Here is a 26,141-nt window from a genome sequence, read left to right as displayed (position 1 = left end):
CCTCGGGCATGCCCCATCCTACATTTTTATCTCTATGAATTTGACCATTCATATAAGTGAAACCATATGATATTTGTCCTTTGGAGGCCAGGTTATTTTGTCCTTAAGGGCCATACCTAGCCTAGCCGATATCCGGATTTCATTCTTTTTTTTTTTTTTTTTTTTTTTTTCTTTTCGTTTTTCGAGACAGGGTTTCTCTGTGTAGCTTTGCGCCTTTCCTGGGACTCACTTGGTAGCCCAGGCTGGCCTCGAACTCACAGAGATCCGCCGGCCTCTGCCTCCCGAGTGCTGGGATTAAAGGCGTGCGCCACCACCGCCCGGCCGGATTTCATTCTTTTTGTTTTGTTTTAAGATTTATTTATTTAGCCAGGCAGTGGTGGCGCACACCTTTAATCCCAGCACTTGGGAGGCAGAGCCAGGCGAACGAATCTCTGTGAGTTCGAGGCCAGCCTGGTCTAAAAAGCGAGTTCCAGGAAAGGCGCAAAGCTACACAGAGAAACCCTGTCTCGAAAAACCAAAAAAAAAAAAAAAAAAAAAAAAAAGATTTATTTATTCATTAATTATATGCAGTGTTCTGCCTGCATGTATGCCTGCATGCCAGAAGAGGGCACCAGATCTCATTATAGATGGTTGTGAGCCACCACGTGGTTGCTGGGAATTGAACTCAGGACCTCTGGAAGAGCTGCCTGCTGGTGCTCTTAAGCTCTGAACCACCTCTCCAGCCCCCAGATTTCATTCTTAAATCCATTCCTTTTAAAGGCATATACAGCTTTTTTTGTTTGCCAAAAAACCAAAAAACTAACTTGGAAAGAAAAATACTCAACTTCATATGGAAAATCAAAAGACCCAGGATAGCTAAAAGAATCCTGTATAATAAAGCAACCTCTGGAGGCATCACCATCCCTAACATCAAGCTCTACTATAGAGCTATGGTAATAAAAACAGCTTGGTACTGGTATAAAAACCGACATACAGACCAATGGAATAGAATTGACCCTGACATTAATCCACGCACATATGAACACCTGATTTTTGACAAAGAAGCCAAAACTATAAAATGGAAAAAAGAAAGCATCTTCAACAAATGGTGCTGGCATAAATGGATGTCAATATGTAAAAGATTACAAATAGATCCATATCTGTCACCATGCACAAAACTCAAGTCCAAGTAGATCAAAGACCTCAACATAAATCCAGCTACACTAAACTTAATAGAAGAAAAAGTAGGAAGTACTCTTGAACACATTGGCACAGGAGATCACTTCCTAAATATAATACCAGCAGCATAGACACTGAGCACAACAATTAATAAAGGGACCTCTTGAAACTGAGAAGCTTTTTAGGGCAAAAGACACGGTCAATAAGACAAAAAGACAGCCTACAGAATGGGAAAAGACCTTCACCAACCCCACATCTGACAGAGGACTGATCTCCAAAGTATATAAAGAACTCAAGAAACTAGACATCAAAATACTGAACAATCCAATTAAAAAATGGGCTAAAGAACTAAACAGAATTCTCAAAAGAAGAATCACAAATGGCTGAAAGACATTTAAAGAAATGCTCAACATCTTTAATCATCAGAGAAATGCAAATCAAAACAACTGAGATACCACCTTATACCTGTCAGAATGGCTAAGATAAAAAAACATTAATGACAGTCAATGTTGGAGAGGATACGGAGCAAAGGGAACACTCCTCCACTGTTGGTGGGAGTGCAAGCTTGTACAACCACTGTGGAAATCAGTATGGCGGTTTCTCAGAAAATTGGGAATCGATCTACCTCAAGACCCAGCCATACCACTCTTGGGCATATACCCAAGGGATGCTCAATCATACCACAAAGATACATGCTCAACTATGTTCATAGCAGCACTATTTGTAATAGCCAGAACCTGGAAACAACCTAGATGCCTGTCAACTGAAGAATGGATTAAGAAAATATACATATACACAATGGAGCACTACTCAGCAGAGAAAAACAATGACAGCATGAAATTTGCAGGCAAATGGATGGATCTAGAAAAAAATCATCCTGAGTGAGGTAACCCAGACTCAGAAAGACAAACATGGTATGTACTCACTCATAGGAGGATACTAGATGTAAAACAAAGATGACTAGACTGCTACTCACAACTCCAGGGAGGCTACCTACCAGGGGGGACCCTAGGATGACTATGGCTTATAATAAGTTTTGGTTTTACTCAATCACTGGGCAAGCTTCAGTGAAACATTTCACTATTAGGATAAGAATTTATACTGTATCAAGCTGATAATAGAAAAATAAAAAAAAATTTAAAAAAGAGGTGACACCAGGGAGGACAGGGGAATTCGTGGCTGATATTTAAAATTAAATTAATTATAAATAAAAATATTTTTTTAAAAAGGCGGTGGTGGCGCACGCCTTTAATCCCAGCACTCGGGAGGCAGAGCCAGGCGGATCTCTGTGAGTTCGAGGCCAGCCTGGTCTCCAAAGCGAGTTCCAGGAAAGGCGCAAAGCTACACAGAGAAACCCTGTCTCGAAAAACCAAAAAAAAAAAAAAAAAAAAAGATTTATTATGTATACAGTGTTCTACCTGCAGACCAGAAGAGGGCACCAGATCTCATTACACATGCTTGCCAGCCACCATATGGTTGCTGGGAATTGAACTCAGGATTTCTGGAAAAGCAGCCAGTGCTCTTAACCACTGAGCCGTCTCTCCAGCCCAAGGCATATACAGTTTTATGCATATTTGATGCTATTAAAAATATTCTTGGGGGCTGGAGCGATGGCTCAGAGGTTAAGAGCACTGGCAGCTCTTCTAGAGGTCCTGAGTTCAATTCCCAGCACCCACATGGTGACTCACAATCAATCATCTGTAATGAGATCTGGTGCCCTCTTCTGGTGTATAGGAATATATGCAGACAGAATACTATATACATAATAAATAAATAAATAAATCTTAAAAAAAATTGTTGGATGGGGAGAGGTTGAAGAGATGGCTCAGTGGTTAAGAGTACTTACTACTCTTGCAGAGGTCCCCAGATGGGTTCCCACATCAGGATGCTTATAAACACCTGTTAACTCCAGCTCTAGGGGATCCAACACCTCTGGCCTCAAAGCTCCAGGGAATCTCATGCTTCTGACCTCCAAGTATACCTGCACCCATATACACACATACACACACACACATAGTTTTAAAGTGATAATTTTAAAAATACCAATTGGGGGCTAGAGAGATGGCTTAGCAGTTAAGAGCACATAATGCTTTTCCAGAGCACTGGAGTTTGGTGCCTTGTACCCTGGTCAGGCAGCTTACAACTGCCTGTAACTCCAACACTTCTGATCTCCCTAGGTACCTGCACTCACTGCAGTCATGTACACACACACACACACACACACACACACACACACACACACACACACACACACACAGCAGGGCCAGCAAAACAGCTCCAAAAGTTAAGATGCTAAATCTGAAGCCTCAGGACCAGGGACTCACATGCTGGAAAGAAAGAACTGATCTCTCACAAGTTGTCCTCTGACCTCCACACATATGCCATGGCACAGGTATCTATATACATACATATGAACACACACAAAAGAAAACTGAAAATCACATTGCAAACTTCTTTAGGAGCCAGACCTGGTGCAAGCCTGTGCCTGAAGCAGGAGGATCACATACTCAAGTCCTGCATGAAACTACAAAGCAAATTCAAGTCCACTATGTCAATTTAGTAAAACCTTATCTCAAAATAAAAAATGTAAAAAAAGTGGGGTGGGAGGGTAAGGTACTATGGGTATATAGCTCAGCGGGGCAGTTGTCTAGCAATCATGAGGAGGCCCTGGATTCAAACCTCAGGGATCCTCCCCTGCCCCCAAAACAAAAAATCAGCATAAAAATCTTTAAAGCGCAGGGCGGTGGTGGCACATGGCTTTAACCCAGCACTCGGGAGGCAGAGCCAGGCAGATCTCTGTGAGTTCAAGGCCAGCCTGGTCTACAAATCGAGATCCAGGACGGGCACCAAAACACCAGAGAAACCCTGTCTCGAAAAAAAAAAAATCTTTAAAGCCTGTCATGGTGGCACAGGCCTGTAACTCCAGCACTAGAGAGACTGAGACAGAAAGATTGTGAGCGCAAGGCTAACCTGGGCTACATGGCAAGACTCTGTCTAACAAAAAAAAATAATACAATCTTTAGAAATATAAAATTTGGCCGGGCGGTGGTGGCGCACGCCTTTAATCCCAGCATTCGGGAGGCAGAGCCAGGCGGATCTCTGTGAGTTCGAGGCCAGCCTGGACTACCAAGTGAGTTCCAGGAAAAGGCGCAAAGCTACACAGAGAAACCCTGTCTCGAAAAACCAAAAAAAAAAAAAAAAAAAAGAAAGAAATATAAAATTCACCGGGCAGTGGTAGTACAAGTGTTTGATCCCAGCACTCGGGAGGCAGAGAAAGGCAGAACTCTAAGTTCAAGGCCAGCATGATCTATCCAGCACTAGTTCCAGGACAGCCAGGGCTATCCAAAGAAACTCTGTCTCAAAAAACAAAATAACAAAAACAAAAAAGAAATATAAAACTTTAACATGAATATAAACTGGCTTTCTTATCGATTCCCACGGGAAGGCTATGGACAACAGCACTTATTTTCACTTTAAAAAAAAGTGGGGGGGGGAACAAAGGTGAGGCATGGTGGCACACTCCTTTAATCCCAGCACTCGAGAGGAAGCCGCAGACGGGTCTCGGTGAGTTCGAGGCCAGCCTGGTCTACACAGTGAGTACCAAGTCAGCCAGGCTCGGTACACTGTGTACTCACTGTGTAGAGAGACCCTATCTTCAAAAATACAATAAAATTTAAAAATATCCAATCCAAAAACATGGTTCCTGTGGGCTCCTAAATCTGGATCCCGCCCCCTTCAGGCCTACGAAAGAACTACAATTTCCAGAGGGCTCTAGCCCCGGCCAAGCTCGCCCGCGGCTCTCTGAGGACTCCATTTCCCAGCTATCCCACTGCCGTGCGGACGGTCTCCCGGAGCGCCCCCTCGCGGCGCTCCGCGGCGCGCTGTAGTTCCCGGCGGCCCTCGCGGCAGGCTGCGGGCGTCAGGGCCGTTCGTGATGGCCGCGGCTGGTTCCGCTGCCGTGTCAGGGGCAGGGACCCCAGTGGCGGGGCCCACAGGCCGCGACCTCTTTGCCGAGGGGCTCCTGGAGTTCCTGCGACCCGCTGTGCAGCAGCTCGACTCTCACGTGCACGCGGTCAGGTGCTGGACCGGGAGGGCTGGGGGCGGGGCCTCTGGGACTGGCTTTGTAGGGGCGGGGCCTCGGAAGGAAGAGACCTGCTAAGTTCTTGAGACCCAGACTCTCCGGGGAAACTGATGTTGAGGCTGGGTAAAAGAGGCGCGAGGGCGTAGAGGAGGCCTTCACGTGGAGGTTGGCTTGTCTCAGTACTCGAGGAATAAGTAGAATTAGTTTCCCGCGTTCCGTACACTGACCGTGTAGGCCTTTGTACCTCTTTGCAGAGAAAGCCAGGTAGAGCTCCGGGAACAAATTGACAACCTAGCTACAGGTGAGTGAGCACCCGGACTACCCAGAACCCTTGAACTCACTTTCACGAGCTTTGGTTTCCCAGGCTTTAGGCTAGGTCGCTGTCACTTGTTTCCTCAATATCAGAACTACCCACGGACTCTAATTTCTGGGGATATCTTAGGACAGAATGAAAGGGAGTGACGGGAAGGTGTCTCTGGTCACACGAGACTGCAAGAGTGTTTTTCATCCCGTTCCTCTTTAATAATATTCCCTAAGAACAAAACAGTGAGCCATTAGATGTTGGTTACCCATTTCCTCTTCCTAGAACTTTGCCGGATCAATGAGGATCAGAAGGTGGCCCTGGATCTGGACCCCTATGTTAAGAAGCTGCTTAATGCCAGGCGACGAGTTGTCTTGGTGAACAATATTTTACAGAATGCCCAGGTAATAAAATAAATTTAAAAAAAAAAAAACAGGTGGTGGTGGCGCATGCCTTTAATCCCAGCACTTGGGAGGCAGAGGCAGGTGGATCTCTGTGAGTTCCAGGACAGCCAGGACTATTAACCCAGAAAAATTCTGTCTCGAAAAACCAAAAAAAAAAAAAAAAAAAATTAAAAAAAGGTTTCCTGGCAGAGCATGGTGACACATAATGAAATTTCAGTGTTTGGTGGACTAAGGCAGGAAGGATGGCTGAGACTTGGAGCATAGCCTGGACTACACAGGGGCTGTTAGATCACCTAGGCCTATATAGCAAGACCCTGGATCAAAAAAACAAAACAAAATTCTAACAGTTCTTTATCCTGCTTTATGTCTTCAACACAGTGAAAGCCACCAAAAATTTTAACTACCGGGGAAAGGGCAGTGTTAGCTAGTCTGATAAAAAAAGGCCCATTAACACCCCACCCCTCATACTAGGCCTCAAACTCAGGTCCTCTACCATACTGGACAGGTACCCATAAACCTAATTCTTAATATCTAGTGGCTATCATTTACAGGCTTATAGGACTGACTTTAAGAGAGCCCAAACCAGCCATGCAGTGGTGGTACACACTTCTAATCCCAGGACTTGGGAGGCAGAGTCAGGCAGATCTCTGAGTTTGAGGCCAGCCTGGTGTACTGTGCAAGTTCCAGGACAGCCAGGGCCACACAGTCTTGAAAAACCAAGCCTAAGATACCTTTCGGCGGCGCCTACTCGACTCAGGTAAAACCTTTTACAGCAGTTGTTAGATTCCCTGTCTTCCTGTCTCGTAGGAACGGCTAAGGCGGTTAAACCACAGTGTTGCCAAGGAGACAGCTCGAAGGAGAGCAATGCTGGATTCAGGAGTTTACCCTCCTGGTTCTCCAAGCAAATAATAAGAGGGGCCTGTGACCTGAGTACAAGTACTGTTTTCCAGCTGCCTTGTTTTGGTAGACATGAGAAGATTCCAGGAAACAGTTTGAACTGTGTACTCATTCATGTAACAGCCTCAAGAAATGTGCATCCTGCAGGACTATCCTGAAGAACCTCCATTACAGCTTGTGCTTCCAAGAATAAGCCTCTACCTTTGGGTTTTGTTTCGGGAGACAAGGCTCAATACGTAGCCCAGGCTGGCCTCAAACAGGAGGTCTTCTTGCCTCCATCTCCTGAATGCTGGGATTATAGGCATGTGCCAGTGTGCTTGGCTCAAGCCTCTATATATATTCCCACAGAGAATGTTAAGTAGGTTAGGCATCATGTGGTAGAAAAACACACCAGATTTAGTGCAGAAAGAATATGTCCACTCCTCCCCTCCATGCATTACCATCGTTCCTCTCATGGTTATGACCTTTTCAGATTCATCTTTACATATATCCCATATATTTTAACGTTTGGGTTAACTCTTCTTAGCAAGTATCACAACCGTTGCCTTCATTACTGAGCATAACAAATGATATGAGGACTAAGGTCAAGGGCAGAGAGCCTTGACAACTGAGAGTCCCCGAGCTTTTTCTTTTTCTTTAGAAGCTATAATTTTAATAACTGGAAGGACAGCTCAGTGATTTAAGAGCACTGGCTGTTCTTCCAGATGATGGAGTTCAGTTCCCAGCACCCACATGGTGGTGGTTCACAGCAATCTACGACTCCAGTTCCAGGGGATACAATGCCCTCTTCTGGCCTTTTTGGGCACAGCACACTCACAAGATGCAGACGTAGTTGCTGGCAAAACATCCATTCACATAAAAAATTAAAGCTAAATATTTTGAGTTCCATTTTTTCCAGGCCTAGTTAACCAGTGTTGACCATCCTGTTACTATCTTATTACTTGGACCTGGGCAAGGTTTCCTTTACCTATAACTTCACTTGCTTTGTTTTCAATTGACTTAGGCAAAGTCAAGGTAATAATCTATCCTCTTGACTACCCTGGCTTGAATATGTTAATAGTATTGTTCAGCATTATTAAATAAATGCTTGTATTGGTTATTTTAACAAAAAAGGATTCATCTTTGTGGTTTCAAAGGATTTAGGCCATGGTCACCGTGATCTGTTTCTGGGCCTGTCAGACATGATGATTGTATGCTAATCAAGTTTCTCCATCCCATGCTGGCCAAGAGAAGGGAATGTTGGGATTCTGCCTGTTTTCTCTTTTATCCCTTTATTCTGTCCAGGCACCCAGCTCATAGGATGGTTTTACCCACATTTAGGGTGGTCTTGTTGCTCAGTTAATCCTCTAGAGAAAATCAAGTGTGTCTTACCAACCTCCTAGGCCAAGCTGACATGAAAATTAACCATCACAATGTTTAAATGTATTCCAGTTTACTCTCAAACATAAAGATTCCAAGAGTTCATTACTTTTAATTTACACAGTTTGAAATTGCAATCTCTGTTTATAATAAGATTCAACTTTAATTCTAAATGAAGTATATAAAAGGCAGAAATGGTTGCTACATATTGAAAAATAAGACCAAAAACCCTGCTAGGAAGTACTTTAATGTTTTTCTTAGAAAAAAAAACTCAAAACACTTGACAGTTTACAACATTTCAACAGGAAGAACTGGTTGGGAGTGGGTAGGTTTAAATACTGGGAATGTGTGGCATTCTGCTTCATTCAGGTGGACGGATGGCATACACAGTCACAAACAGGAGACTTCTGGCTGCTTAGCCTCTATCAAAACAGTGGAATGACACACTTTTCTTTACAGCTTGTTTTCGTCCTTCTATCTCCCTATGCCACAGAAATGCCACCATATAAAGCCCCATAGCAGCTGGCTTAGGCTCATCTTTTCCTTGGACAGAAAAGAGTAAAGGGAAGTTCATTCCTGAGTCTCCATACTTTCTTCTTCTTCCCCTTGAGGTGGCTCTTCTGTATTCTCCTCCTCCTCTTCTCCTTCCTTCTTCTCAGGTGGCTTCTCATAAGCCTTTTCTGAAGGTGTCACAATCACTCCATCCCAGGTAGATATTTCAGAAGCAAGATCTAGGAGAAAAAGATAAAACCCATTTCATACAGATAGCTCAGTAAACAAAGTAAGCTATATCCAGAAATAGCAGGGCACCTTAAAATGCAGCTCTCTAGAGGTCAGAACCCCTGGACCACATCCCAAGGAGAACTCACAGCTGGCATCCCCCTCCTGGCCAAGGATCTTCCTAAAGCCTCCATGTGAGAGAATTCGAACCAGAGTCTGAGCTGTATAGCAGACCATATCCTGAAGAACAAGGAGGGTAAAATCAGCCCAAATAAAGAGGTATACATGACTAACATCCATGTGAAACAGATGAAGACAGTTTTTAATCTCAAGTTCACTCAGTCTTCAAGAATCCCCAGTTCCCCTGCCTTCCGGCCAGCACCCCATTCATTTCATGGTTGTGTTAATACCTGCTGTTCTAGGGTCATGACTGTGTGCACTCTGAAGTTGCCACTTTCACAGGGGTCAGTGATGCCCACTGACCCTGGCAGGAACAGTCCTGCAGCCAGAATCTGCAAGCAACGCCTGGAACACAAAGACACTTAGAAAGCATACAAAACAGCTTACAACCCAAACCCAAACCCAAAGAAGCATGCTATACCTGTATGCCACATTCAGGGCCAAAGGCTGTCTGGTGGGGTTGTTCATCACAGCATAGTGCCCCTGGAAGAGAGAAGTCTGGCAATTCTATGTTCAAACACACTACAGCTTCAGGTAATGAGGAACACTAACTGTGACGATGAGCCGAGAGCAGTAATGGAAGCACACAGTACTTGCACTAAGAACTGAAAACCTCGGCGAAGCAGTAACCTGCCAATCTTCCTACACTGTTCCCCCACTAAACTTGGGTGGTGACAGGGTTCCCTAAGTCACACAAACTAGCTTCAAACTCAAAATGCTCCTGCCTCAGCCTGTCAAAGACTGACCAAAATTTCTCTTAAGCTTCATTCAATTTCTGATGTCGGTAGGTTCAAGAGTAAATCAAGCTGGGTGTGGTGGCACAGCCTTTTAATCTAAGTACTCTGGAGGCAGAGGCAGGAGGATCCGTGTTCAAAGCCAGCCTGGTCTACAGAGTGAGTTCCATGACAGCCAGGGCTCCACAGAGAAACCTGTCTCAAAACTAAATAAATACAGACAAAGAGTGACTCCAATTGCACCCTTGTTCCTTCTTGTGGTACTTGCAATTGCCCCAGGGCCTCTCACATACTAGACGAGCACTCCTACACAGAGCTACATCCTCAGCCGCCTTTTTTTTTTTTCTTTACTTACAAGTAGGTCAAGAATCCAGGGGGTGAGAGGCTCAAAGCCAGGAAAACGAATCCTCAAGTCCTTCAGCAATCTGATGAGAACTTTAACTCTGAGTGTAAGAGACCCATAGATTAGAGGTAATAACATCATACTGGTATGGCTATACTATTTAGAGAACTTCATATACAGTGCACACCAGCTGACCCAGCAGAGATAGGCCATTTGTTCGTAAGTCTGACAAACAGTTCAATCCCCAAGACTCACATGAAAGGAGAGAACTCCTTAAAACTGCCCTGAGACTAAACAACTGTGACCTGTGTATATGCCCGCGATAAAACATTAATATATCCTCCTTCAATCTTGTTTACTTAGGTAAAAACCAAAACCCAAATATCACATCTGAAACAGTTCTGTCAGAGGAAGCAGGGGTGTGTACTGTTACCCATGTAGAGGCCAGAACCTCTACCCTCCTCAGGAAGGGCTATCTCAAACCAATAACGAATTAGACTCACGTGGACTGAGAAGCGTTTTCTTCAAACCAGCGGGCATGCCGGATGGCCGCTAAGGCGCTCTGCAACACCTTGATGTCCACTGAAGACAAGCACAACAGACTAAGGAACTTTGCTATCAAGTATGCAACAGACTCAATCCTGGACCTGTCCAGGAGTGTGGCAAGCCATATATCCAAACACTACTGTTCCTCCCCAGCCAAATCAGAAAACAGGCAATATACATATCTTTCCCAATAATCTATTTCCCTTCCAAATATTTATACAGGCTCTTAACTTTTTTTTTTTTTTAATCTTTTTCTTCAAGTTTTTTTCTTTGCAATCCTTTTTAAGGCTTTGAAAAATCTCACTAGGAAGCTGGTAAAACTATTTACAAATTATGGAGAAAGTAAAATTCCCTCACAGTTAACTCAATACTAAAATTTCCTGAAAGTTTCAAAGCTTTGGCTGTCTCTTCCGCCAGAATGGGGAGAGGAGAAGACTTACAATGAAGCTCTGGATCCAGTTTTCGGAGATTGGGTGGCACTGTTGTAATGAGAATTTTCACCGTAGCATCAGAAGAGCTAATTTCAAAGCCAGTTTCATTAGTCAGCATGGTCAAAACTAAAAGAACAAAATAATCAAAATATGTAAGACATATTTGTTCTGTTTTGCTTTTATTATTAAATTATATTTATTTTAGAGCACCTGTAGAGGCCACAGGACAACCTTTAGGAATCAGTTCTCTCCTTCTACCATGTAGGCCCAGGGAACAAACTCAGGTCATCAGGCTTGGTGGCAAGCACCTTTACTCACTGTGCCATCTTGCTGACCCGTTTTGCTTTCGAGACAAGATCTCATTTAGCTCAGGCTGCCTTTCAAATCATTGTACAGCCAAGGATGACTTTGAACTGCTGATCCTTCCTCTACCTCACTAGCATGTATGAACATGTGCCACGAAATCTGGTGTATGTAATGCTGAATAATGATCTCAGACCTTCACACAGGCTAGACATGGACTCTGTGGTCTAGGAAGCACAGTTTTTCTGTTCTGAGCAAGCTCACTGTTCTGGCTGCATTGGAAACACAGTAAAGAGAAGACCATGGGCTGGAGAGACGGCTCAGAGGTTAAGAGCACTGGCTGCTCTTCCAGAGGTCCTGAGTTCAATTCCCAGCAACCACATGGTGACTTAAAACCATCTATATTGAGATCTGGTGCCCTCTTCTGGTGTACAGAAATATCATATACATAATAAATAAATCTTAAAAAAAAAAAAAAAAGAGAGAAGAGTTCTTCTTTCTCAAAAACAGAGTGTTTCTTGTAAGGGAACTCGGGGTTGAATTCCCCTTCATAAACTGAGTTTAACCACATGCTGTCTCTTTTCCTACGAAGAACAGTTCTTTTCTGGTAAGCAAAGTCATTATTAGGCTCCCATTTTTGTTTTGTGACATAAGGTCTTACTGTGTATATAGTTCAGGATGGCCTTAAATTACCAGTCCTCCTGCCCTAGCTTCTCAAATGCTGGGTTATAGGTGTGCCACAACTGGTTTAACAGGTGGGTTTTCTGGCAGTGGATTAACTTTTTTGTTTTTGTTTTGTTTTTTTGGTTTTTTTTTTTTTTTTTTTTTGGTTTTTCGAGACAGGGTTTCTCGGTGTAGGTTTGTGCCTTTCCTGGATCTCGCTCTGTAGACCAGGCTGGCCTCAAACTCAGAGATCTACCTGGCTCTGCCTCCCAAGTGCGGGGATTAAAGGTGTGCGCCACCACTGCCCGGCTGTTATTTAACTTTCGATGCAAGATGTATATGCATGTATAAGTAGCAAAGGCTGGCCTCAAACTCCAGACACTCTGCTTATGCCTCCCAAGTGCTGGGATTACAAGCATGCACCAAAAAACATCAATAGGAGCTTAGATACCAGTCACTGGAAGGTGGCAGCAAGGAGATCATCAGGAGTACTAGACCAAATTGACATGATTCCCATCTCAAAAGGTGGGGGAGGGAAGGGACAGGACAACCTGAAGAAACACGAGGTCTGGAGATGAAGCTCAGTGGCCGACTGATCGTCTAGCACGTATGACAGGCACTGTGTTTAACCTCAACCCCATACATACATTACAAATTCAAGCTAAGGGTTATTTCTGAATTACAGAGTTTTAAAGCAGAAATCAGAATCCAGTGGTGCACACTTATCCATGATCCTAGCACTTGGGAGGCTAAGGCAGGAGGAATGTAATTCGAGGCCAGCCTGGGCTATGGAGTTAGTCTTTGTCTCATAACCCACCCTTCATAATAAAAAAATAAACTGGATACCTGAGACTCCTGCTAACCTTCGACCTACACGAACCTGACTGTGAGCCGAGCTGTGGCTGTCACTACATAGACACTGGGCACAAACTCAAGACCTTCTGAGGGGTCCTGTGCTCTTAGGCTTTCCATGACCTACATGGACCTGACGGTTGTGAGCTCAGCTTCTGCTGTCACTACATAGACATGGAGGACAAACCCAGACCTTCTGAGGGGTCCTGTGCCCTCAGGCTTTCCACGACTTTGTTCCCCAAAGCAGCAACAGCTTCCACTAGATGGGAAAAAAAAGACATTATGAATGTTACAGTAAGGCATTTTATGGATATTTCTTCTATCAGTAAACAACTTGGCATTTCCATTTATACCCCACAGACCAAGCTTATTCAATTAGAACAAATACTCTTGCCAGGGGGAACAAAAGCCTGACATGAGAATTGGAAGTCTCAAGCAACAAGAATTCTCAGGTACACACCTTTTTACTTCTTCTTTCTTTTTAAATTCTTTTATTTTCCGAGATAGGGCTTCCCTGTGTAGCCCTGGCTGTTCTGGAACTCACTCTGTAGACCAGGCTGGCCTCAAACTCAGAAATCTGCCTGCCTCTGCCTCCTGAGTGCTGGGATTACCACCGCCGACCAATTTACATGTCTTCTTTCTACAGTAGTGTTCCCAGGTCAGTGGCATTTAGGACATGTGGGCGGGCAATTCTCTTCGGTGAGGACAGGGTCTGTCCGAGGGCTCTAGGTGTTCATGAGCACCTCTGGCTCCTCTCCCTACTGATGCCAGCACTCACTGGCTGAGATAGTCAACAATGTGTCTGGACCAACCAATGTCTCACAGGGAGCAAAACTGAGTCCAGGAGATAGACCTGGACTCCGGCACTGGCCACAACTTGTTCTAGACATGCACTACAGTTTGTCACTTATCACTCCAATTGCATTAAAAAATAAAAATAACAAAACACCAAAGAGCCTGGTGTGGTGGCACACACCTTTAATCTCAGCACTCAGGAGGCAGAGGCAAGCAGACGTCTGAGTTGGAGGCCAGCCTACTCTACATAGTGAATTCCAGGACAGTGAGACCTTGTCTCAAACAAATAAATTTACTATTTTCTTTCCACACGTGCATACTCACACACAAATAAATGAATAAATAAATAAACAAACAAATAAATAAACCTGGGCTTTAATTCTTTTTTTTTCCTCCCCCAAGACAGGGTTTTTCTATGTGTTGTTTTGATGCCTGTCCTGGATCTCACTCTGTAGACCAGGCTGGCCTCGAACTCACAGATCTGCCTGGCTCTGCTTCCCAAGTGCTGGGATTAAAGGTGTGTGCCACCGCCACCCGGCCTGAGCTTTAATTATTAATATCCCTAAATCTAAACTCAATGTTTAAGAAAGTGGGCTGGAGGGGCTGGAGAGATGGTTAAGAGTACTTGTTCAGCAGGGCAGTGGCATGTCCAAGGCCATGTCTCATCCTCAACAGAGAAAGTCAAGAGGTACACTCACATGTTGGCAGGATCTTTAGTATGACCACCAAGTCTGCCACATTGTGTCCTGTAGTCATTGTCCCCTTTTTATAGGATCCCACCTGGCGGACTTCTTCAATTTGCTGTTGAAAAAAAACCAAAGGTGCTGAGTCCCCACAGAACTGTTTCAGTAGCCTTAATACTCAGATTTGGAAGCAGCCACGATGAAATCACATTCCCCAAACAACCACACATGACTAGACCAGTGAAACAAATCCTGTCCTTAAGATCAGGAGATCCAGAATGTCCCTGTACTTTTCCACTTGGGGCTTTGATTTGAAAGATTAACAGGCAAGGGCCAAGGAAATTTCCATACCACCAAGGGTGCCCTTTCTTAGGATTAATTCATCAAAAACTCACCACTTCAAATGTCCCTGGAGCCACTATCAAGTTGTCAATCACATTGTTTATTTTTGTCACCAAAGAAAGGATAGAAGCCTAAAAAACATCACAAAGCAAAAATACCCTCAAGCACAAAACAACATATTTAATCTGTTTGAATCATCACCAGACTCTCCACCTACAGTAAGAAGGGGGATGAATAATTAAACACTGGAGAAATTTGGGCTCTGACAACACCCTTGACGGGAATCAAACTCAGGCCCCAAGTGTGCTAGGTAAGTGGTCTACCACTGGCTTACATCCTAGGCAAGACAACACTCTTCTTAACAGATGGATTATTAACTCTTTCACAATTTTTTTCTTTTAAATTTCACAGGCACATTGGTGTTTTTGCCTACATGTATGTCTGTGTGAGGATATCAGATCCCATGGAACTGGACTTACGACAGCTGTGAGCTGTCATGTGGGTGCTGGGAATTGAACCCAAGTCCTCTGGAAGAGCAGCCAGTGCTCTTAACCACTGAACCATCTCTCCAGCCTAATCTTAACTCTTTAAGCCCTTAGCACTGACTCAGGGAAGAACATACCTGCTCAGCAGAATTGGGGGCAAGGTCCTGATTCCTCTTCAGCAAGGCTTCACTGAAGGATGTTTCATCGGGTGCAGGCTTGACTCGAGGAAAAGCCATTTCACACTAAACCAGAAATTAAACTGTTATTTACCAAAAATAATGCACAGAAGAGTTTTTTTCTGATACTCAACAGAAAAATTCTTCTACACTTGTAACCCTACTACTTTCAAGACAGAGAATCAACGGTTCAGCACCAGCCTGCACTCCAGGAGACCTGGTATCAAAACTGTGTAAGCAGGGCCCAATGAAATGGCTCGACAGTAAAGGCCCTGAGTTATCAATACCCAGAGAACCAAATCCTGCAAGTGGTCCTCTGATGTCCACACATTTGCTGTGGTGTACGTATGACAATAAATGTAGTAAAAACACTTATAATTATTATCATCATCATCTTTATCATCATCATCATCATTATTACACCATCACCATCATCATCATCATCATCATCATCATCATCACCATCACCTGTTTTGGGGGGAAAAGAATTTTCTCTTTGTATTCCTGGCTGTTCTGGAACTCACTCTGTAGACCAGGCTGGCCTTGAACTCAGAGATCTGAATGCCTCTACCTCCCAAGCACTGGGATTGAAGGCGTGCAACACCATTGCCCAGCTATAAGAATATCTTTTAAAAATAAAAATAGGAGGGCTAGAGAGATGGCTCAGTGGTTAAGAGCACTGGCTCCTCTTTCAGAGGACATGGTTTCAATTCCCAGCACCCACATGGCAGCTCAAAATAGTCTGTAACTCCGGTTCCCTCACAGACACAAATGCAGGCAAAACACGAACACACATAAAATAAAAATAAATCACTTACATAATAATAAGAATAAAAAAAATAGGGGCTAGAAGTCAGGTATGGTGGCACCCGATTTTAATTCCAGCACTCAGGAGGCAGATGGATGGATCTCTGTGAGTTCAAGGCCAGCCTGGTCTACAGAGTGAATTCCAGGACAGCCAGGGCTACACAGAGAACATCCTGTCTCAAAAAAACAAAACATCTCCCCCAAGGGGGGGGGGGGGGGTCTGGGGAGATGACTCAGCAGTTAGGAATACTTGCTCTTCTTACAGAGGGCCCAGGTTCAGTTCACAATACCCACAGAGAGCTCACAGCAACCTATAATTTCAGTTCCAAGGAATCTGACTCCCTCTTCAGCCTCCACTGTTACTAGCACTAGGCATATATGGTGCACATACATACACTCACACATAAATCTTTCGAATAACTCCATCCCCCCACCCAAAATTCTACAATTGATTCTGTTCTTCCATCTGCTCCATTTCAAAGCCATTACACCCAGCTTGCAACACTTGCTCTTACTTTTTAACTCCTTTGGATGTTCAAGTCCAAATATAAATAGGAAGAACCTAGTTCAAGTTCTCATTACCCTGTTGCTCTGGTCTGTTTTTTTGATACAGGTTCTATTTTATCATAGGCTGGCCTGAACTTGCTATGTAGCTGATGCTGACATTAAACTTATGCTCCTGCCCCTGCCTCCTGTATGCTTGGATTACAGGTGTGCACCACCATACCTGACATAGGAAATGCCCTGGGCTCTGTGCATACTAGGCAAGCACTCTACAACTGAGCTACATCAGCCCACATTCTCATTACCCTTGTATTAAAAGAAATAATCTAGAGGCTGGGGAGATAACTCAGCAGATAAGAATACTATTGTTCTTCCAGAGAGCTCAGATTGGTTCCTAACACACACGGCAGCTCACAACCTCTGACAACCTCTTCTAGCCTTCAAGTGAACCAGGCATGCAAAGGGGTAAACATACATACACATGAAATAAAAATAATCCACTGTGAAGTCGGGGTGTGGTGATGTACACCTTTAACCTGGGGCGGTGACAGAGGCAAGCAGATCTCTATGAGTTCGAGGTCAGCCTGTTCTACAGAGTAATTTCTAGGACAGCCAATGCTACAGAGAAAGACCCCGTCTAGGGGTAGAAAAGAAAATCCACCACTTGTGGTAGTACACACCTTTAGCAGTCAGGAGGCAGAGGCAGGCAGATCTCTATAAGTTCCAGGCCAGCCAAAATTATATATACAGGCATTGTCTCAAAAATAAATAAGCTGGGCGGTGGTGGCACACACCTTCAGTCCCAGCAGTCTTCTAGGCCAGCCTGGTCTACAAAGCGAGTTCCAGGATAGGCTCCAAAGCTACACACAGAGAAACCCTGTCTCAAAAAACTAATAAATAAATAAACAAATCCTAAAAATTATTGAATTTATATTATAATCAAATATTACAGAACAAATATTACAAATATTATAAACTGTAAAGGAATTATCTTCTCTACCCTGTTTATACTGTTTTCTGTTTTGTTCTTGTTGAGATTGTTCACTATAGTAGCCCAGGCTGGCCTTGAACCTTGGACAGAGTCCTCCTGCCTCAGGATCCATTACTGGGATTACAAAGGAATCACAAAAGGATTACAGTCACTTTGAAGACTAGCTGGCCAACTGGCTTGTTTTTAAATCTACTTATTGTGAATGTGTTGAGTGTCTCAGTGTATGTTTGTGCACCCTGTGTTTGGGAGTCTGTGGAAGTCAACAGAGACATGAAATTCTCTGGAACTAGAGTTACAGACAAATGTACACTGTGATGTTGGCGCTGGGAATCAAACCTGTGTCTGCTACTAGAGCCATATTATACACGTGTATATATACACAGAGTATATAACAATAATAAAATAAAACTAGAAATTAGGGTTGTAACAGGGTTAGCATGCTAAAGGCCCTGGGTTCAAATCTCTAGTACTCAAACTAAATACATAAAAACTTAAGCCAGATATGACAGTGCATGCCTATAGTCCCAGCACACTCAGGCTGAGACAGGATGGTGCATTTGCCATCAGCTTGGTCTACACTGTGAGTTCCACGCCAGCCAAGCATACAGAGAAAGAACCTCTTTCAAACAAAACACTACATGCATTCATGAATCTACTCCAAACAATATTTGACTTCATTAACAAGGAGATTCTGGGCTCTATTTCTCCATCTGTAAGTGAGCAGTAGTCAGTAAAGTCCTCCAAAGCCAAATACTCACCAAATAGAAATCAAAAGGGATATGGGGCACAAAAGGCCTGAACCTGAAACACAAAAATAATCCAAAATTATTCAAACAGAAAGCAAGTGAGAGGTACACAATGCACCAACTTTGATTTTTAAGAATTTGCGCCCGGCGTGGTGGCACACGCCTTTAATCCCAGCACTCGGGAGGCAGAGGCAGGTGGATCTCTGTGAGTTCGAGGCCAGCCTGGTCTACAGAGTGAGATCCAAGACAGGCACCAAAACTACACAGAGAAACCCTGCCTCAAAAACAAAACAAAACAAAAAAAGACTTTCACAAAATCAAGTAGAACAGTCCACTCCAAACTCCAACAAACCAGGGCAAAGATGCAAATAGCCACACTCACCCTCCTCCAGGGCCTCCTCTGGAACCAAAGCGCCCACCACGACCACGTCCTCTGTCACCCCTAAAAATGCATACATTTTACTTTCACCTCGCTGAAAAGCATCTCCATCATACCAGCCATGTTATTTCAATTTGACTTACCTCAACTGCTTCCAACTATGGAAGTCTCTTTCCCCCAATTCCAAACGGTGCCCAGCCCCACCCCCACCGCCATGACGTCCTAATTCTGGATTTTGGGTTTTGAGCAGGGGTCTCCTGTATTCCTGGCTGCCCTAGAACTCTTCATGCTGCTGCCTGACCTCCCAAGTGCTGTGATTGCGGCGTGTGACACCACAGCCGACTTCTAATCCTGGATTTTATCAAAGCTCACATCAGGAGAATACGAGGTTCAGACCCTGACACACATACCCCTACTAAGTAATCCACGACCGTGAGGCAAACCAATCCTAACAAAGTAAGGTGACTTCTCTTTTATTAGCACAGCATAACAGTTACCAGGACATCCTCTCGGGCAAACACTAGGCACTAAAAAAAAAATGCGCAGCGCTCCAGTCATCTCACTGCACGCCGAGGATGCTCTTTCTGGTCAGTGAAGACACTCCTTAACATCACCCCGGGCCCCGGAGGCTAACCCAACTCCCCTGCTGGCCCCGGCCCCCTGCAGGCCCGGTTCCCCGCCTCCACCAGCCCCCTGCAACTCCGTTCACGCCGGCCAGGTTTTCCGCCAGCCGCCCAGATACAGGCCCTCGGCCCTCCGCCTCCGTTTCAGTCCGCCCCCCGAGGTTTCTGGAGGAACCTTCAAACACCTCTATCCACTTACCTCATGGTCGGTCCACTTAATCCTGAACAATGGAGCCCACTCAACCCCCCTCTCCCTGGAAGAATCAGGTCCGCAAAGAACCGTCTGCCGCCGCGTCCCAACAAACGCCAGCGCGATAGGCTCCCGCCTCGCTCCGTCCTTCTTGATTATTGGTTAATTCAGCAACCAATGAAAAAGGCCCTGTAAAGAGCCAACCAATAAGAAAACATAACGGAGGGGGCGCTCAGAATTCGGGACAGTGAACAGGAAAAGTTCTTCTAGGGAAAAATAACACAAGCAAACAGTGGGTAGCAGAGTGGCGCAGCGGAAGCGTGCTGGGCCCATAACCCAGAGGTCGATGGATCGAAACCATCCTCTGCTATCGGAGACTTACATTTTTATTCGCTTTGGGCGCCTTCGTTTCGGTGATACAAAAGCAACCTTATTTTTCTGCAGTAAGAGACATCATTGTTTTTCTTCTCCAACATTTTTTGATTTTGCTTTTTCAAGACAGGGTATTGCTTGGTCACTCCGGCTTACGTAGTACTCGTTAATATAGCCTCACTCTCAGCAATCTTCACGCCTTAGCCTCCCAAGTGCCGGCATTTCAGTCGTGTGCCACCTTACCTGAAAAGGTAACTTTTACCCTATGAAAATACCAGGAATAATTTAGTTTCATTTGCCTCCATTATTCCTTCGCTATTATTTCTGTTATACGATTCTTTTTTATTGAAAAAATTTTTCATACACTGTATTTTGAGCATGTATTTCCCCTCCCCCAGTTCCCCCCAGATCCTCCCCACTTCGCTGTATTATGGGATTCTGACAAGTACTGATGTATTGTTTACTTTTGTAGGCGTGTATTCCTTCCAAGTAACCTATCCCCACCTAGATTAAAACAAAGAATACTTTTATCGGGTCGGCAAGGTGGCTCAGCGGGTATAAGCTGCTGAGACCCACGTGGTAGAAGAAAAGCGGCGACTTCTGCACATCGTCCTGCGACCTCACGATGTGTGCTGTGGGTGCGCTGACCCCCATAAGCACAGCATAAATAAATTTAACAGAAATTTTTTCGAAAGGAATATTTTGGCAGAGCATGGTGGAACACGCCTTTAATTCCAGCACCTGTATGGCAGCGGCAGGAAGATCTCTGTGAGTTCAAGGTCAGCTTGGTCTACATCACCGGTCCATGCCAGATAGTGAGATACTGTCTCAAAAAACAATAGTTTATGACCTCAGGAAGATAACCATTCTGGATTTCTACTATCATGGGTTAGGTTTGCTTTTAGGTTTTTTTTATTTATTTATTAGGGCTGAAGAACTAGCTCAGAGACAGCTCAGGAGTTAAGAGCATGCACAGCTCTTGCAAGGGACTGGAGTTTAACTGCTCTCTTTCCGCCTTTGGGGCACTGCACACAAAAGCATACATATATACAACACACACATAATTTATTTATTTTTTTATTTTTATTTGTTTTTCGAGACAGGGTTTCTCTGTGTAGTTTCGCGCCTTTTCCGGAACCCCCTCTGTATTCCAGACTGGCCTTGAACTCACGGAGATCCGCCTGGCTCTGCCTCCCAAATGCTGGGATTAAAGGCCTGCGCCGCCGCCGCTGCCACCGGCCTACATACACATAATTTAAAATAAATGAATGAATGAATGAATGAGAGTGAGTGAGTGAGTGAGTGAGTGAGTGAGTGAGTGAGTGAGTAAATAAATAATAAATCTTAGAGCCAGGTGTAGTGGCGCACTCCTTTAATCCCAGCAGAGGCAGGCAGATCTCTGAGTTCAAGACCAGTCTGTTCTACAGAGTGAGTTCCTGGACAGCCAGGGCTACATGCCTTGAAAATAATAATAATTTTTTTTAATATATATTTATGGGCTGGAGAGATGGCTCAGCAGTTAAAAGCACTTGTTACTCTTGCAGAGGAGGAGGTGTCAACTCCCATCACCCACATAGCGACTTACAACTGTCTGTACTGCGGTTCCGGGGGTCCAAGGCGGTCTCCTGACCTCCACAGGCATTAGCCATGCATGCGGTGCACAGACATACACGTGAGCAAAACACTCATATACATAAAATAAGTAAATGTAAAAAATATTTTTAAGCTGTTGTTAGAAAAGCAAGTGTTTTATTCGTTATTGTGTGTGCATGATTTGAGGGTAGGTGGGGGAGAGGAGGATGTGCCACAGCCATGTCCCACTGAGGTCTTTCACATGAGTCCTTAGGACCTACTCCACATAGTCTCGCTATGTACACCTGCACCTGGAACTTGCCAAATTAGCCTAATCATCATAACTCCTCCTGCTGCAGTAGTCTGCCAAATGCTGCTGAGATCACACCCCAGCGTGTGTGAGTATACCCAGCTTTGTCTGTTATTTTCTTCTCATTTTTAAATTCTTACATTTATTTTTCTATACTTCGTGTGTGTGTGTGTGTGTGTGTGTGTGTGTGTGTGTGTGTGTGTGTGTGTGTGTAGATCAGAGGACAACTTGCCGGAGTCAGTTCTCTGCTTCCACCCTAGAGGTCCTGGAGACTGAACTCAAGGCCTCACGCTTTGCAGCAAGTATCTTTACATCTGGATGACCCCGCTTTTGGGACTGGGGTGAGGATGTAGGGGGCGGGTCTTCTGGCTTCTTGCACTTGTTCCATGGCGAGACTCTTCTGAGTTTTTGGAGTTTGGTTACTTTGTTTTGTTTGTCTTTGGGATTTTTGTTTTTGTTTTTGTTTTTATTTTTATTTTTTTCTTCAGAGCTGAGGACCGAACCCAGGGCCTTGCACTTGCTAGGCAAGCGCTCTACCACTGAGCTAAATCCCCAACCCTTTATTAATTTTTTTTTTATGTGCATTGGTGTTTTGCCTGCATGTAGGAACCATCTCTCCAGCCCAGTTTTTTGTTGTTGTTGTTGTTGTTGTTGTTGTTTGGGGGTTTTGTTTGTTTTTTCAAGATAGGGTTTCTCTTTGTAGACCAGGCTGGCCTGCAAGTCAGAGATCCATCTGCCTCTGCCTCCCAAGTGCTGGGATTAAAGACACGCAGCACCACACCCTGCCTTGCTTTTGTTTTTTGACACAGTGTCTTCTGTGTAGCTCTGGCTGACCTCAGACTCACAGAGATCTACCTCCTCTGCCTCCCGAGTGCTGGGAGTTAAGGCGTGGGCCACCATTCCTAGCATTCTTTGCTTTTCTTGTTTCACCAGAAATCTGACCTTTTGCTCAGTGCATTATTTACCTGATTCTTAGCTTGCGTGGGAAAGGTGACCAGGACCTGGTGTCTCTTCCTGTTCACCTTGCCTCCTAACCCGTAGCACCTTGCAGGAGTGCATCTCTGTCCACACTGGCCATTCTGATGGCCAGATGCCAAGTGACAAGGCCATTTCGGGAGATGACTTCTTCAATATCTCGTTTAGTGAGCAGGTGCTGACAAGGGTGTGCTGACAGCAGTTATTAGAGACGGAGCCCACAGTCATTGATGAAGTCTGTACTGATACACCTCCAGCTGTTTCATTCTGAGCAGTTCATCACAGGCAAGGGAGATGCTGCCATGAACTATGCCCAGAAGAACTACTCATGGGCAATGAGACCAATGACCTTGTCTGGGATGGAATTTACAAGCTCACCAGCCAGTGCTCCAGCCTTGTTTTTCTATACCTTTGGTAGGAAACTGGCTCAACGTTCTCCTTGCTGCTGATGGAATGTCACTCTGCTGATTACAGGTGGAGTTTTTCGCTTAGCCTGCCCCGGGTTTTCACAGCCGTCTTTGAACACTACAACTCCACCTTCATTATATTATCCTGCAGAACTCCCATTGTGTCTTTATGGCAGACAATGAGGTCATCTATGACATTTGACACAGAAACTTCAATATTGCCAGGCAGTGATGGTGCATGCCTTTAATCTCAGCATTTGGGAGGCAGAGGCAGGCAGATCTCTATGAGCTTGAGGCCAGCCTGGTCTACAGAGTGAGATCCAGGACAGCCTGGGCTGTTACATAGAGAAACCCTGCTACAAAAGAAGAAGAAGAAGAAGAAGAAGAAGAAGAAGAAGAAGAAGAAGAAGGAGAAGGAGAAGGAGAAGGAGAAGGAGAAGGAGAAGGAGAAGGAGAAGGAGAAGGAGAAGGAGAAGGAGAAGGAGAAGGAGAAGGAGAAGGAGAAGGAGAAGGAGAAGGAGAAGGAGAAGGAGGAGAAGGAGAAGGAGAAGGAGGAGAAGGAGAAGGAGAAGGAGAAGGAGAAGGAGAAGAAGAAGAAGAAAAGAGAAAAGAAAAGGAAAGAAAAAAGAAAGAAAGAAAAGAAAAAAAAAAGAAAAGAAAGAAGAGGAAAAAAGAAACCTCAATATTGAGTACCCAACCTCCATTAACCTTCTGGCCTTCTTAGCCAGATCATTCTTCCCTCCCATTTGACAGCTTTCCATTCCCACCTCCCTGCAGCTGCATACAGCCCTGTCTTCTCTGCTGAGAAAGCTTCTCAGGAGCAGGGGTCTTTAGCAGAGGCCCCTAGTGCTTACTTGGAGCTACCCAACCAGATGGTAAAGTGCGACCTCACCACAGTAAACACATGGCTTTGAAGCCTAGTGTGCCATGGTGATGTGGCTCCTAAAGAGGTCAGTGCTACTGTTGCCATCATCAAGACCACAGACAGCACGGAGTTTGTATTCTCATACTCCGGTGGCCTCAAGGCCGGTGTCCATCTCTCCCAGTGTCACCTGATAGAGACCTGGACCAGCTACAGTGAGCTGTGCATGCTGAACACCACCACTGCCACTGCTGAGGCCTGGGATCACCAAGACCACAAATCTGATATGTGCCGGGTGTACCTTTGTTCACTGGCTTGTGGGTGAGGGATAGAGGAAGGGGGGACTTCTGAGGCCCATAAGGACACTGTGGCCCTAAAAAAATATTATATAGGGAGGTCGGTGTGAATGCCGTTGAGGGGGAAGAGAAGAAGGAAGGGAATATAATTATCCATTCCTTTCACTGCAGCTGCAGGCCTTATTCCTGGAAATTTACCTTCAACCTTAGCTGACAGCTATTAAAAGCTTCCTGATTAGATTATCTTCTCTTGCCTTAAAAAATAATTCATCTGCTGGGCAGTGGTGGCACATGCCTTTAATCCCAGCAATCAGGAAGCAGAGGCAGGAGGATCTCTGTGAGTTCGAGGCTAGCCTAGTCTACAGAGTGAGTTCTAGGACAGCCAGGGCTACACGGAATAACCCTGTCTCAAAAAAAGAAAAGAAAAGAAAAAAAATAAAATCATCCAACATTTCTAGTTGTTTGCTGCTCCAGATTTCACCATACTGACAAGAATTCAATAACCCAACGCTGCTCTGGTCCAGTCATTTCCTCTGAGCTCCAGCTGCATCAGACACATATGGAAACCTCTACTTGGGTATCTACAGGCACCTCAGGTTCAATAAACTAGTTACCACCCACCCAAACCTCTTGTTTTAGTTTCTCAACTACAGAGGTCATGTCCCTTAGGTCCTTCCTTTTTCTGAGTCCAGCTAACGGTACTTATGAAGCAGCAGAAGCTGCTGTACACCCTACATGCAGACTCGACTTCCCACTACATAACACCTTACACCTGTCACAGAAAAGCCTTCCTGATCCCATTTCCTCTGCCCTATTTCCTGCTCAGTCATTCGCACTCCCAGGTCCAATGACAGCCAGGGAATGTCCTTGAGTGAAATAAGGTGGGTAGAGACGTGTTCCCATTGATCGTGCAGAAAGGGATGCCGATCCATGTCACTAGCTTTTTCAATATTTCAAGAAAAGTAGGGGGCTAGAGCAAGGACTCAGTGGTTAGAGTGCTTGTTGCTGTTGCAGAGGACCCAGGTCCAGGTCAGGGTCCCAGCACCTTTGTGGGAACAACTGCTTGTAACTCTAGCTCCAGGGGATCAAAAGCCCTCATCAGGCCTCTAAGGTCACCTGCACGCACGTGAACACACACACACACAGACACAGACACAGACACACACACACACACACACACACACACACACACACACACACATACACACACACAATCCCTCAAACACACAACAATAAACAAATCTTTTAATAAATCTCTCTCTCTCTCTCTCTCTCTCTCTCTCTCTCTCTCTCTCTCTCTCTCTCTCTCTCTCTCTCTCTTCCAATTAGGGAGTTGGAAAGAGGGCTCAGCAGTCAGAAGGGCATACTTCTGTGCTGGCAGGCTGCAGTTCTGTTCCCAGTACCCGGGACCCATGGCTGACAACTTCCTGGACCTCCAGCTAGCTCCAGGGGATCCCATGCCTTCTGGCTTTCCAGGGCACCTGAACTCCACTCAGACTTAAAACTTAAGGAAAACTACTTTTAAAAAACAGAAACTGTCAGGTGTGGTGGTGCACGCCTTTAATCCCTGTACTCAAGAGGCAGAGGCAGAGGCAGATGGATCTCTGTGAGTTCGAGGCCAGCCTGGTCTACAGCGTGAGATCCAGGACAGGCA

General features: G+C 44.8%; 2 protein-coding genes and 1 non-coding gene across 3 annotated transcripts; 2 read left to right on the top strand and 1 right to left on the bottom strand.

The window, feature by feature from the left end:
* The first annotated feature begins 5,038 nt into the window (after positions 1-5,038).
* Positions 5,039-7,956, top strand: Snapin (SNAP associated protein). Its single transcript, XM_052731074.1, has 4 exons — positions 5,039-5,235; positions 5,494-5,540; positions 5,826-5,944; positions 6,752-7,956. The coding sequence occupies exons 1-4, from the start codon at positions 5,093-5,095 to the stop codon at positions 6,851-6,853; spliced, it is 411 nt and encodes a 136-aa protein (XP_052587034.1). The 5' UTR covers positions 5,039-5,092; the 3' UTR covers positions 6,854-7,956.
* Positions 7,957-8,428: 472 nt separating this feature from the next.
* Ilf2 (interleukin enhancer binding factor 2) lies at positions 8,429-19,825 on the bottom strand. Its single transcript, XM_052731073.1, has 14 exons — positions 19,703-19,825; positions 18,884-18,943; positions 18,514-18,556; positions 15,415-15,519; positions 14,846-14,923; positions 14,466-14,568; positions 13,166-13,231; positions 11,164-11,280; positions 10,681-10,759; positions 10,190-10,277; positions 9,522-9,583; positions 9,331-9,445; positions 9,070-9,160; positions 8,429-8,931 (listed from the first exon to the last, which is right to left on the bottom strand). The coding sequence occupies exons 1-14, from the start codon at positions 19,705-19,707 to the stop codon at positions 8,771-8,773; spliced, it is 1,173 nt and encodes a 390-aa protein (XP_052587033.1). The 5' UTR covers positions 19,708-19,825; the 3' UTR covers positions 8,429-8,770.
* A 166-nt stretch (positions 19,826-19,991) lies between these two features.
* Trnam-cau (transfer RNA methionine (anticodon CAU)) lies at positions 19,992-20,063 on the top strand. The gene has a single exon. It is a non-coding gene; the product is annotated as a tRNA-Met (tRNA).
* The last annotated feature ends 6,078 nt before the right edge of the window (positions 20,064-26,141 follow it).

The sequence above is a fragment of the Peromyscus californicus genome, unplaced genomic scaffold, assembly GCF_007827085.1.
Source record: "Peromyscus californicus insignis strain IS unplaced genomic scaffold, ASM782708v3 Scaffold_9__1_contigs__length_137607984, whole genome shotgun sequence".
Classification (NCBI taxonomy): Eukaryota; Metazoa; Chordata; class Mammalia; order Rodentia; family Cricetidae; genus Peromyscus; species Peromyscus californicus.
The sequence above is the reverse complement of the archived record's forward strand: the minus strand, read 5'-3'. Positions and strand labels throughout refer to the sequence as shown.